This window comes from Sinocyclocheilus anshuiensis, unplaced genomic scaffold, assembly GCF_001515605.1.
Source record: "Sinocyclocheilus anshuiensis isolate Anshui unplaced genomic scaffold, SAMN03320099.WGS_v1.1 scaffold79, whole genome shotgun sequence".
In the NCBI taxonomy this organism is placed as follows: domain Eukaryota; kingdom Metazoa; phylum Chordata; class Actinopteri; order Cypriniformes; family Cyprinidae; genus Sinocyclocheilus; species Sinocyclocheilus anshuiensis.
Window position 1 is genome coordinate 1,441,440 of NW_015548213.1, and position 14,594 is coordinate 1,456,033.

Here is a 14,594-nt window from a genome sequence, read left to right on the forward strand (position 1 = left end):
TGGAGCCCTTAGTTATTTAAAGTTTTTTTTTTTTTTAAGTACAATTTTAAATTTTAATGTGCATTATTAGTTGTGAGAATAAGTGCTCAGGGAAAGCTCAAAACACTGTTAAAAAGAAATAAATAATACAAAAATGAGCAAATTAACAAAATGCATAAATAGGTTTTGTACAAAAGTCACAGTTTCAGGAGTAAAATCACAACATTATGATATTTAAGTAATACAATTTTGAGAATAAAATAAAAATAAGTTGTAATATTATGAGAATAACATTAAAAGTCATAAGAGAGTTGTAAGTCGTAAAACCATAAAAACAATTTGTCATGACAAACTTTTCTAATTTTCATTTAGGTTAATTTGATGTACTAAAATAAAAAAATAATAATAAAACTGAAAAATATAATATAAAATGAGTTTAAAAAAGAAATAGAGTTTAAATGACAAAAATACAAAACTACTAAATGTGTAACTAAAATTAAAATGAAAAATACAAAAATAAAAACAAATTCAAAGTATTAATAAAAATTACAATACTATCTCAATGATACTAAAATAACACCAAATCGAGTCACTTATTTAATAAAATATTTGTTCCTTTTTGATCTAATTTTATAATGTACCAATAAAACGTACAATATACCAATTTAAAAATGTATTTGTGTAAATATAGGTTCTGGATGTCTGGAAATGTCAGTCATCTGGATTTCTTTGTCAGGTTTATTGTCGGCCAGGTGAAAATCTCAGTCTGATCACTAGATATGATTCATGTCCGTAACACACATGTTTTGCGGGCATGAGAAAGATAAGTATGAGCAACAATAACAGCAATGCTTGTTTAAGCAAGCAGCGCTAATAAAGACAGAAAGGAGTGTGTAAAGATCAGGCAGGTCATCTCGCCGTGGGTTCACAGAGCCTGCGGCTGGAATCTCCTCAGACGAGCTACAAGCCTCTGCAAGCCTCGCAGATGAGACTCAGAGCAGCACTGACACCTCAGGAGCTTCAGTCAGTCCCTCACCACCCGTCCGCTTCTGCTGATAAATCAGAGCAGTTTGCTTTGACTGAGCATTACTGCAGAAGAACATCTGTATTGTAAACGGATAATACTATAGCATTATCACCACTCCATAAGAGAGTAATTTCCAGAGGATTTTGATCAAACCAGACTCGTTTCACTCTTACAGATGATCTCATTCTGTGCTTTAAAGGAGTAATTCAACCAACAATGAAAATTAGCTGGAAATGTGTTCGCCCTCAGGTCATCCCAGATGAGTTTGTTTCTTCATCAGATTTGGAGAAATGTAGCACTTGCTCACCATTGGAGTGAATGGGTGCCGTCAGAATGAGAGTCCAAACAGCTGATAAAAACGTCACAATAATCCACTGGGTTTGTTTCAGCTTTTGTCTTCTCCAGATGTGAACTGATGGACTGGAGTGCTGTGGATTACTTGTGGATTATTGTGATGTTTTTATCAGCTGTCTGGACTCTCATTCTGACGGCACCCATTCACTCCAATGGTGAGCAAGTGACGCAATGCTACATTTGTCCAAATCTGATGAAGAAACAAACTCATCCTAATCTTGGAAAGCCTGAGGGTGAGTATATTTTCTGTTAATTTTCATTTTTGGGTGAACTATTCCTTTAAGTGAACAGCTCCACCCAGAAGAGAGGAGTATTTTGTCCAAAGCAACACATAAAGCCAGGGATTAAAAGTTCTGGTGTTGTTGTTCTGGCGAGACGCTTTTATCAAGCAGTGAAACATCCTTCCAGAGGAAGTTTTTCTTGCTCACAGGTCACTCTTTCATAGTTCAGGAGACCTAAAGACCTGCGAAAGAACCGCTGCCTTTCCTGTTTTGACAGGACATTTTTCCCTGATTTTTCTGGGATGGGACATTTAGTCAAGGCCTTTTCGCTTTTTTGTAAATCGCTAATAAACTTTAGTTCACAATCATATGCATTTATTCAAAACAACTTTTAATGTCGAGTGTAATAACCAATTCATCCAAATTAGGCAGTAACATGAGAAAGGCTAAAAAACAAACCGCCGAAATGAATCAAAGAATCCTGAGAAATAAAATGCATCACGGTTTCCACAAAAAATATTGTGCAGCACAACTGTTTTCAACATTGATAATAATCAGAAGTGTTTTTGAAGATCATGTGACACTGAAGACTGGAGTAATGATGCTGAAAATACAGCTGCGCATCACAGAAATACATTATATTTTACAGTGTATTCACACAGAAAACAGCTGTTTTACATTGTAATAATATTTCACAACATTACTGTTTTTACTGTATTTTTTATCAAATAAATTCAACCTAGATGAGCAGAAGAGACTTCTTTCCAACCACAAAAAAATCTTACCGACCACTAACTTTTGAACAGTAGTGTATCAAAAAAACCAAAGAAATCAGATATACAGATCAGACATACAGTAAAAGAGCTCTGAAACTGAAGTCAATTGCATACTGCAGCTCATATAATTTGATCATTCAAGATTTTGAAATCAAAATTTGAATAAAATCTGGTGTGTTTAAATCCGAGCTCAGTTTGAGACATTATTGAGATTTCTCATGAAACTCTTCAGACTCTTGGTGTTAATTCATTATGGTCTTTTCCTCATGAGAACAAAAATCTCAATTTGTCTCCATTTAACCCCATTCTCTATCAGTCTAGGTGCTAAGTGTGATATCAGAGAGATATTTGGCTCACATGTTGAATCTGATGAGGTAAGAGCTGAACTAATGAACTGATGACACACTGAGGAATGCTGGGAAATCAGCGGAGCCTCATTCCTCCCTCGGTGAGCATTCAGTGCAGTGCAGAGCTTCTTTAAACATCAGAACTCACAGAACTAGCAGCTGAAGAAGCAGCACAGATGTTTCTGAATAAAAACCAAAGACACACACACCTTAATAACAGCGTGTGGAGCTGAGATCATATGGGACTCATTCTGGAGGAATCACGAGGCTCGACCGTGTCAGGATGACACACAAATGTCTCAAACTCCCCGTATATTACTCACGATATTCAGCCGGAGGCCTCAAAGCTGTAATTACTCTCAGTGAGCTGCTTGATCACTCAGATTCGACTGTAATTCCTACAGCAATGATGTGAACTGTCACTTTGAAGTGTGTCATTTATTGAGATTATCAAGATTAAATATCAAGATTAAATTTTGTTCAATTTGTCCAAGAAACTGAGCCTTCCTGTGTGTGTCCAGTGACCTAATACACATTTAAATAATAAAAAGAATACAACTTTGATATATTATTTATTGTTGAAAGGTTTACTCACATTGACCATATTAATGGAAAAAATGTGAAATTTCGAAGAATTTAATATAAAATTGTAATTTTATTTTTAAGTGTTTGTTTAGCCAATTTCCATCTATTCATGACCATTATATTTCAACGGATTATATACAGTAAAAAAAATACACAAATAATCAAATTTTGTTTTTGTTGGCATACAATCAAAATGTGTTGTTATTGTTTTAAATAACTTTTTTTTTGTTTTGTCCTTGCACCTGTTCTTCAACCCTGTTTTGCTATAACATTTCCACCTTAATGATAATAATAATAATAGTAAATATAAAAAATACACAGATACTGTACATGAATAAATAAATAATGTTTTAAAAGAGCAGGGTCATGTGTTATTAATCTATAATTTATCAACGATGTATTTATTTATTAAAATGCCCAAACTGAATGATGATATCAAAATTTACGAAGTTATCTAGTTAAACTGTATGAATAAATTAGTGTTATTTTAGTATCATTGCTATTCTATTTTGTTAATATTTGAAATTAGATTTTACTGTTTTCATTTTAATTTCATTTTGATGTGTTTTGTGATTGATTGATTTATTTATTTTGTATTGTTTATTTTTATATGTGTATATCGCTTTTTATTAAGTTTCAGTTTTGAGTTCATTTATTTAGTTTTAGTTAGGCTATTTTAGTACTTCAGCTTAAACTACATAAAAAAATAAATTTTGACTTGGCAACTATCTGAAATAAAATAAGTAATAACAAACAAATATAATAATTTAAGCTTTTATATATATTATTTCAGCTAAGATTTATTGTAATGATCGTGTCTTTTTTATGGTTTTAGTTTTAGTTCATGTAACACTGGTATAAGTTCTAAATTTAATTTTAATTTACTTAATTCTAAACCTATATTTGTTGGCCACTGATCTGAATATCTAGAATATCCTACAATATCTACGGCAGGTAAGACCTTGTTTCTCGGTTCTGAGTCGGGAAAATATTCTGTCAAAGTGTAACAGTAACCATTTCAAATAAAAGAAAATGATATCTTCAAAAAAGTGTTTGGGAACCTGCTTGGATTACTGTAGCAGCTCCAGTCCTGCAGAAATCACACACTTATACAGTCTACTCATGAAAAGATGGAAAGCAAGTCATTACACGAGGAATATTCACCGCTGAAGGGTCTCAGAGACTCACCCTGCATCGTTGTCTTTGTCGGCTCGGCGAAGAGTGGGATGAGTAAGAGGAAGATGAGGTAGACGAAGGACAGCCAGTTGTACCGGAACAAACATGCTGTGAAATAAAGAAGAACAGGAGAAAATGATGAGCGTGTTTGTCTTCTGTCTCCAGACTGTGATAACAGCACATAAATCAGACGCTGGTTCTAGTAGAGTCTGTAATTAAAGAGAACGCTCTTCATTCATTAAAGGACTGTGATTCGGTGCATGCAGCCGCAGGGCTCGGGGTTTGTGAGCGAACATGAATCCTGTCAAACAGAGCATTCCAGCAAATCCACTTCAGATCACTGCAGTCACGTCAGGCCCAGCACAAAGAGCGTTCAAAATATGACATTTACCATTCAATTAACTGTCTGCTTCAAGTAAGTGAAATAAAGGAATTGAATGTAAAAGGATTTGCAGCATAGCTTGAAAAGAGCTGTTTTGCGGATGCCACTTTGTGTGATATTTTGATATCTAATGCAGGGAAATGTATTCGTTTTTGTAAATTATAAATATCAAAATAATTTGCTGATGGAGAATGAATGGACAGAGGGAATAAAATAAAATAAAATAAACTGTTTTAACTGTAGAGTGCAACCTCTTCTCCATTCCCTCATGGACTAAACCTGAGCGCAAGAAAAACGCCGTCTCCGGCAACAGAAACCAAAGGGATTCGACACTTGAACGATCATCTCAAGATCCCATGAAAGAAGTATTTGATTTTAATGATCATAATGCCTTTCAATGACTACAAAAGACTGGATGAACCTCATGAAAAATGACATTTCACCCCAAAAGTCAAGAAGTATAAGAAATCATATGGTGCATGAAAAATCCCATGATGCAAATGACATAATCAAATTAAAAATTATGTAAAAATATCAAATAATTGATTTAAAAATTGTTAAAGATGTCCCTTAATGTATAAAAACTGTAATAGATCTAATGAGACATTTCATGTAATTTTACAGTAAAATACTGGTAAAAGTAAAGTTTGTGGAAGTGAAAAAGAACAAGTCATCAGTTTACAGTGAAAAGCCAAATTCTGGACATTCCCAGAATTCCCTGTGTTTAAAATGTATTTTATTTTTATTTATTTTTTTTGTAAATTACAGTTTTTAACTGTAAAAATTACAGATTGTTTTGTAAACATTTTTGCTGTCTTTTTACAGAATTATTCTGCCATTTTTTTGTTGTTGTTTTTGTTTTTTATGTAAAAACAACAGTTTTTTTCTTTAATAACTGAATTAAATTGAATTTTGTTTTATTCTATGTATTACTATTGTTATTGTTATTATTATTATTATTTATTTAGCAGTGTAGAAAAAATATATTTTGCATTTATTTCAAAATATGCATATTATGCATATAAATATTTAAGTAACGTAGACTGAATGCTGAGACTGTCCAATCAGAATCAAGTATTAAGCCACGTAAAAAATGTTTTATAACTGTGGTTTCAATTGTTAATGAAAAATAGCGAATTACACACTGCAGGCTTTATGGATACCTTTATAACGCACAAAGACATTTAGAAAGCATTGACTGGTTTCGTGTAAATTGTTTCGCTGTATTTTGTTCGCAGGGCGCGGTTCTAATGTCAAGCGTGGTGAATGAAAATATGAATCCATGCTGGGATCTGGCATAAGCGTTTAATTTGGTTAGCTGTGGGAATTAAATTTCCCAGCATTCGTGGCAAAGACTTTTACACCCAACCTAAATAACATTGATGTTGACATTGAAATAACACCAAAGTTCACAAAAATATACTCAAAAATACCAAATTTTATATTAGAACTAAACATTAATGTCGAGCATAAATGTGTCAGTTCATTGATGCTGGGGAATTTATGAGCGTTTGAGAGGACAGAAAAACCACAGGCAGGAATAGAGAGGTGCGTCTGCATCAAAACCATGTTCCCTCGCTGATTCACACACACAGCTCTGTTTACACTTGGACTGAAAAGCCTCAGTTTGGCACATCGCTAAGAGCTTATCTGTTTCAGCTGGGGGTATTAATAATAATAATAAAAAATACATTACTTGAAACATAATAAGCACTAACTGAATTTAAATGAAATATAATAAGCTTTGTATTTCAGCTTTTTGCTACAATAACTAAAACGGAAATAAAAATAAATGATAACACTTTATAACAATTCTTGCTACTTTCACAAATTGCTAATCAGCCAATCACATGGCAGCAACTCAATGCATTTAAGCATCTAGATGTGGTGAAGACGACTTGCTGAAGTTCAAACCGAGCATCAGAATGGGGAAGAAAGGGGATTTAAGTGACTTTGAACGTGGATCATGGATGTGCAGCCGACAAATCTGCAGCAACTGCGTGATGCTATCATGTCAATATGGACCAAAATCTCTGAGGAATGTTTCCAACACCTTGTTGAATCTATGCCACGAAGAATTAAGGCAGTTCTGAAGGCAAAAGGGGGTCCAACCCGGTACTAGCAAGGTGTACCTAATAAAGTGGACAGTGAGTGTAAAGCAAACATAGCCCGAGTCATCACATTTATAAGAAACCATAACGAGAGTGCAGATACAGAGAAACAATACTGGGAGATTTATTCATGAATAACACAAACTCTGCAGAAGGGGAACCCTTCAAAATAAAGGTGCTTAAAAGGTTGTTCACAGCGATGCCATAGAAGAACCATTTTTGGTTCCACAAAGAACCATTCAGTCAAAGAACCATCTCTTTCTTAGCTTTTTATAATCTTTTGTATATAAAAATCTTATTTTATAATAAGCTTTTGTGAAACAGAACGGTTCTTCAGATGTTAAAGGTTCTTTATGGAACCATTTAGACAAAAAGGTTCTTCTTTGTGAATAAAGTGAATAATGAACTTTAAAGTATGGTTGTGCTCACAGTTCATTGAAATTAATAAATTAAATTCCTAATAAATATTCATTTAATTTAAGGTATTATGTGAAAAATAAGTCTTAATATCTTACACAATTTATCTTGTTTTAAGTATGGTTACATCAGTGTTATTTTAGTATGATTGTAATACTATCATAGATTTAGTTTTCTTATATATATTTTAATTTTTATATTTTCCATTTTAACATTTTTAGTCATTTTTTGTTTTGCATTAATTTTATTTTATTATATTTATTTTATTTCAGTTTTTTTTGTGATTTGATTTCAGTTAACGTTTATTTTATTTCAAGCATTTTTGTTACGTTTTTTTTTTTGTTTTAGTTACCTATAATAACTGAGGTTAACATTTTACTGGTAAACAAGACAAAAGTGCTGATTAAAAGTATATTTTTGTGTTGTAAAACCGTGGATGTCTATAGAAAGTTGATGAAATGGCACTGAAAAACAGAAGCAAGAGCTTTGGTTTGGTCTTGTCCATGCACACATGAGCAGTGAAGGTCCAGCGTGTTTGTTTTGTCTGCAGATGAGCTCCATTGTTAACCTTCAGCGTCCGCTCGTCACTTCACACCACCCACAAACACAGCAGGTACACAGCTGTCCCAAACTCCAGCAAACCACGCTCCACGCTCCAGCTTCACAGCTACACTCTTACAAACAAAGCTGCTTCACAGTGATGCCACGGAAGAACCGTTTTGTCTAAATGGTTCCATAAAGAACCTTTAACATCTGAAGAACCTTTCTGTCTCACAAAAGCTTCTTTGTGGCGAAAGAAGGTTCTTCAGATTATTAAAAGCTAAGAAAGAGATGGTTCTTTGACTGAATGGTTCTTTGTGAAACCAAAAAATGGTTTTTCTATGGCATCGCTGTGAACAACCTTTTAAGCAGCTTTATTTTTAAGAGTGTAACTGTTCAAAACATCCAGTTATTTACATGTTTTAAAAACTAAAACCTCACATCACTTGCATTTAATCATTTATCACTTTTATAATTATGAGAAAGCGTTCATTTTGACAGATTCAGTTTTAGTCATAGCCTTTTGACTAAAATGGCATTTAGTTTTAGTCATATTTCAGGCAACTGAATTGCTTTAGTTTTAGTCGACTGATTTAGTCGGGTTTAATTCAATTGTTATTAATTAAGCATTTCTCTAAAACGTCCAAACTCATGTACTCATATATATAATCGACAATACCTGTATAATTGACAGGTTTTTTGGATGGGTATGTCCAAATATGCTTTATACACACACACACACACACACACACGTATATGTATGTATGGGCTAGATATACATATATGTTTCATATACTGTGTTTTTACGTCATATGACAATATATTTGCAAACTAGAAGAAAATGATGAAATAAAATCCCAAATGCTGAGGTAAGGAAGGTTGCATTAGTCTAGAGAAATGATAAGACTCAGGACTCTCAGATGTTCAGCGGCAGAGAACAGAGAGCTTGGCTCGGGTAACAATGCTGTGCTCTTTCTTCTGTGAGGTGTGAAGTACAGCAGGCTGAGAGACGCTCTGAGTTTAGTTCTTGCTCGGCCAGTGTTGCACAAAAGGTCCTCTCAGGTAGTCGAATGTATTTCAGAGGGTGAGCTGTCAGATTACAGACAAGAAGCGTTTAAGATAAAACTCCATGAATAGCCCTACTATGCAGCGCGAGAAGAAAAAGCAACACCCAGAAGGTCAGAACGTATTTAATATAAAACTGGCTTTGGACCATTTCAAACCACCCTGTATATGATGACTCTCCCTGGAAATGAAATATGGCATCATACACGACCAGTCAAAAGCTTCTGAACAGTAACATTTTAGTGTTTTTTAAAGAAGTCTCTTCTGCTCACCAAGCCTGCATTTATTTGATTCTAAATACAGCAAAAGCAGTAAAATTGTGAAATATTTTTACTATTTAAAACAGCTGTTTTCTATGTGAATATCTGTTAAACTGTAATTTATTTCTAATATTGTGAAATAGTTTTCCTATTTAATATAACTGCGTTCTATTTGAATATGTTTTAAAATGTAATGTATTCCTGTGATGTGCAGCTGTATTTTCAGCATCATTACTCCAGTCTTCAGTGTCATATGATCTTCAGAAATCATTCTAATATGCAGCTCAATATTTTTTATTATTATTATTATTATCATCAATATTTAAAACAGTTGAGTACATTTTTTTTCAGGATTCTTTGATGAATAGAAAGATCCAAAGATCAGCATTTATCTGAAATAAAAATGCCTTTGTAACATTATACACTCTACCATTCAATAGCTTGTAGCAAGTATTTTTTTTTTTTTAAATAAATTAATACTTTTATTTAGTAAGGATGCTTTAAATTGATCAAAAGTGATGATAAAGAGATTTATAATGTTACAAAATATTTCTATTTCAGATAAATGCTGTTCTTCTGAACTTTCTATTCATCAAAGAAACCTGAAAAAAATCTACTCAGCTCTTTTCAACATAATAATAATAATAATAAATATTTTTTTGAGCAGCAAATCAGCATATTAGAATGATTTCTGAAGATCATGTGACACCGAAGACTGGAGTAATGATGCTGAAAATACAGCTGCGCATCACAGAAATACATTACAGTTTAAAAATGCATTCAAATAGAAAACAGTTGTTTTAAATTAATATAGAAATATTTCAAGATTGTACTGTTTTTGATGTGCTTTGGATCAAATAAATGCAGGCTTGGTGCGCAAAAGAGAATTCTTTAAAAAACAAATCTTTAAAAATCTTACTGTTCAAAAGCGTTTGACTGGTAGTGTATATATGATTAAACGCAGCGATCCAGTCTATGATATGGAAAGCTTTAAAACACTTAGCGCATTATTATGAACATAAGAGCACGTCTGTTCACTACGGGCTTTGAGGTGAAATCTCCACTGTCTCCTTCAAACTCCAAGACATCATTAACATTTACAGTTAGATCTCATGCAGAGCTAAAACTTCTCCTCAGTGGCGTGCCAGCTGATTTTCTGCAGGAGAAACCCTGCGATCGCTGATGTTTCGTGAATCCTTCAGCTCCTCTAATGCGGAGAGCTTTTGTCTGCTGTGTAGGGTGGCAGCCTGCCTGGATTCAGACACAAAAGGGCGTGGAGACGCCAGAAAAAGCACAGAGTCTGACTAAACCGTGGCTGAATAGAGCATGACTCCAAACTTCAATAGGAATCCATGATTGGGAATTTTGCATGAGGGCAAAAGATTTTCCGTGATAGCTCAAGTTGGTGACATACATTCACTGGCTTGGTTCGAAAGTGATTTCTGTGTGAGCTGTGCTATAGCTCTACACAACTGACAGTAGATAACAGACCTTCTCCACGACTTTACTGTGGAATTAAGGCCCGTTCGCTGCAAGAACGATAACTATAATGATATATAAAACTATAAAGATAACTATAAATACATTAGTGTCCACACCGTCTGTTCATTATAAGTGTGCTGTAGTTGTGTCGTCTGCTGCTTTAAATGCTCAAGTTCATTAAAGTGGATTCTGACTGGCTTTCAATGTTTTTGTCGTTCAAAAAACTGTTATAGTTTATTAAACTAAATCTGAAACAATAAAAATAAATACATACATAAAAATCTCTACTTAATCTTTAAAATAAAAAATATATATAAAAAATGAAATTAAATGAAATTAAAGTAAATGAAATAAAATAAAATAAAATAAAATAAAAACTTTGGTAACACTTTGTTTAAAGCCTTTATATATAATGAATTATAAAAGTAATTTTAATGCATGAATTGTATGATCTCATGGATAATTGTAAACAGTTATAATAAGTTATAACACTTATTGCTACACCTTTAGAAAGAATAATGAATTAAAACATGACACACAAACTTTCAATTATTATAATGCATTTTAACTTTAATTTAATGCATATAACTTTGGTTACTATTATTTATGAAAAGAGATAACGCATTAAAACATATGATTATAAGCACCTCTATAATGCATAAAATATAGAGCTTTAAGTGTTGCCAGAACGTTTTATTTAAACGATGCAAGGCATCGTTTTTCATTTTAATTCAGTTTAACTTGCGCTACAATAACTAAAACAAAAAAAAGGGACAAAAAACAAACAAAACAATATTACTAAAACGTTAAATAAAATCAGAAAATATAAACATAAAAACTATGAATAAAATATAACAGTTTCTCAATGATACTAAAATAGCACTGATTCCAGTCGATATTGTTATCGACTCACAGAATTAGAACAATTATTAAAACTTTATCATTATCTTTATAATTAACACCGCTCACTGAACATTTCACTTTAAAAGTGTTGTGAAACGTGCACAAAGCAACGCAATATCATTTCACAAAAATGTCACCACAAGCACATTATTCCAATGAGCCTGGGTTATATATATATTTGACATTCAACACAAAAATGGGGTGGGACTTGATTTTATCCCTTGGAAGTGATGCGATTGTGAAAGAAATGGGCATTACATTCCAGAATTTGCTTAAAATGAGTAGCTATTTGGCCACTGACTGACATTATCCCTACACTGTAAAAAATGATTGTGATTTTAACAGTAAAAGACTGTAAAAATGCTACAGTAAAAACCTGTTAATTGGTTAACAGTAAGTTTCCATAATATATTCGGTGAATAAATGTAATTACAGTTAACGTAATTTTACAGTAAAATACTCTTAAAAATACGGGTTTTGGAAGTGAAAAAGAAAAAGTCATTGTTTAATTTACAGTGAAAAACCGTAAATTGACACTCCCAGAATTCCCTGTATGACACTTCATATTTGATGTTTTTTTGTTGAAATAACGTTTCTTCTTAGTTTTTTTCTTATCAGTTGTGTACATTAGGGTTTAATCTTTCATCTAATGTTGTTAAATGAATGTTTATTGCATCATTTCAGTTTCATGTGTGTCACCGTGATGGTGTTTAGTGTTTGTGTGAATGAAACTGTGCACCTTCTATATATAAGTATTGCCCTCCTCAGCTCGTAGAAAAGCTGTTTGTGATGAGCTTTGGTTCATCGTGTGACTTTCTCATCATCACCAGTTTTTGGTGGTTATCAGTGCATTACAATGGTTCAAAACAGATATTAGTACCTCAATGTGTTGGTTTATTAACATTACATCAGTTAATGAAATACGGTATTTTATTGTGAATTTAAGTCAAGTCTGTAAAACCTAAAATGTTGCTACCATATTTTTACGGTGAAGTTCTGGCAACCACAGCTGCCGGTATTTTACCGTAAATGTCACAGATTTTTTTTTTACAGTGTAAGGTAAAGTAAACAGGCTCAATTCCGACTTCAGATTTTGACTTGAACAACATTTAGTTTCATTTGAGCTTGGTATTGCTTTACCAAACAAATCGTGTTTGCTTCCAAACAACAGCAAAGGCTTCAGAAATACTAAAGTTACAGCCGAACCCAGCTGAAGGGCACCAGGTTAAACGTGTCTACTAGTCCTCTGTGACTTCATAGTGGGCCATTTAGAGGAATAAAGAGCCGTAATGAGAGCGTGACTGTGAACAGCATGTCTTTAATGTTTCAAATGACATTAAAAGTCTCTGCAAAGCCCCAAATGAAGCAGCTGTCTAACAAAACACTATGTGTGGTTTAACCAGCTCCAAACTCCAGTTTAAACACAAACAAAACCCAGAGACGTGGACTTCTCAAGCAGATCTTCATAGTGTACTTAAAGCCTGAAACGCATGCAAGTACGTGAACATAAACGCTTCTACCTACGCAAGGTCAAATGCTCATATTTTTACGTTCAGATTGCAATTCATATTTCAACATAACGCAGAGTTTGCATACAGGTAGATGATGTTTCTGGCCTTAGAAAGCATGAAGAGAGCTGTAACAAAAGGAAGCAGCCGCAAATATTTGATGCTGGATGTATCTTTGTGTATCACATCGTCTTATAAAAGTAAATAACAGCTGTTTACTTCCTGTATATGTGCAAACAAAATATTTAGGTATACTGAAATCTACGCTCACCTTCGTCACCATCCCACCCGAGAGCGTTTACACAAATCACTTCAGCTTGTGTTTATGATGCTTCACTTATTGACCTGAGACTGGTAACATTTAAAAATCATTCATTTGGCTAAAAGCGGAAGTCAAAGCTTTATTTGGATTTGATTTTATTATTTCTGTCAACCTCTTTAAAAAAGCCATAAAACTCAAAACAGATGGTTCACAAAAGAGCAGGATTTGACCTTTGCATCATCCTTGAGAACGAATGAAAGACACTTTCTAGCTCTCTCTAAGTCCAAAAGCTCCTCCTTCACTCAGAAAGCATTTTTGCAATTAAATAAAGTGACTTTAAGTCCTCTTTTTCCTAGCCCGGCTGTAGGGCTGGGCGATGTGGCCAACAATATTATGATCATATATATATTTTTCCATGCAATAAAATACCAATATTTATCACAATATTTAATATTAAGCATTGATGGGGAAGGAAATACATGTTTGTTAGACCTTGAGAGTGAACAGAACATGTTTGTTCTTAATTAAACTAAGTAGATGCCCTTAATTTAAGGCCTCATGAAATCGGGTTTATTTTTCCCCAAAATTTTACTGTACTTTTTTTTTTTTTTTTCTGGATTCTGTGTTTTATGATTTAATACAAATGCATCGTCAAAAATGTTGTCTAATGAAATGAATTGATATAAACGTCAGCAATTCAAGCAAATGAAAATATAACAATTAATTTACAACAAAACATTGCATTTAATTTTTTTGTCAAATAAGATGCTGCACAACAGAACTGTATGTTTAATATTAAAACATGGATGAAAGATACCAGCTAGGTAACTTCCAATAAGCCTCTGGTCATTTTTGAGCGAGATGCTAACGGTCTAATCAGATTCAATGATCTATGCTAAGCTAAGCTAAAAGTGCTACCGCCAGACCCGGAGATCGGCTGAATGGATTCGAAAACAGTAAAACTCAACTGTTTAACTCTAGGGGAGTTGGAAAATTAGCCTATTTTCAAAAATAGTGGAGTGTTCCTTTAAGAAGTTGTGAAATCTGTGAAAACACTATCAGGACGCAGAGGAACAGAAGAAAACGGTTGCTCAAAAACAGACAATTGAGAGTGTAAATATGAAGTATCTCAGCGAGAGGGGAAAACCCAAGCGGAGGAGAGAGAGAGAGAGAGAGAGAGAGAGAGAGAGGGGGAGAGA

General features: G+C 33.5%; 1 protein-coding gene across 1 annotated transcript in view; it reads right to left on the minus strand.

The window, feature by feature from the left end:
- Positions 1-14,594, minus strand: part of piezo2a (piezo-type mechanosensitive ion channel component 2a) — a 131,977-nt gene that overhangs the window by 115,980 nt on the left and 1,403 nt on the right. The window contains exon 2 of the mRNA XM_016440611.1: positions 4,478-4,573. Within this exon, the coding sequence (XP_016296097.1) occupies positions 4,478-4,573 (96 nt within the window). The remainder of the gene's footprint in view (positions 1-4,477; positions 4,574-14,594) is intronic.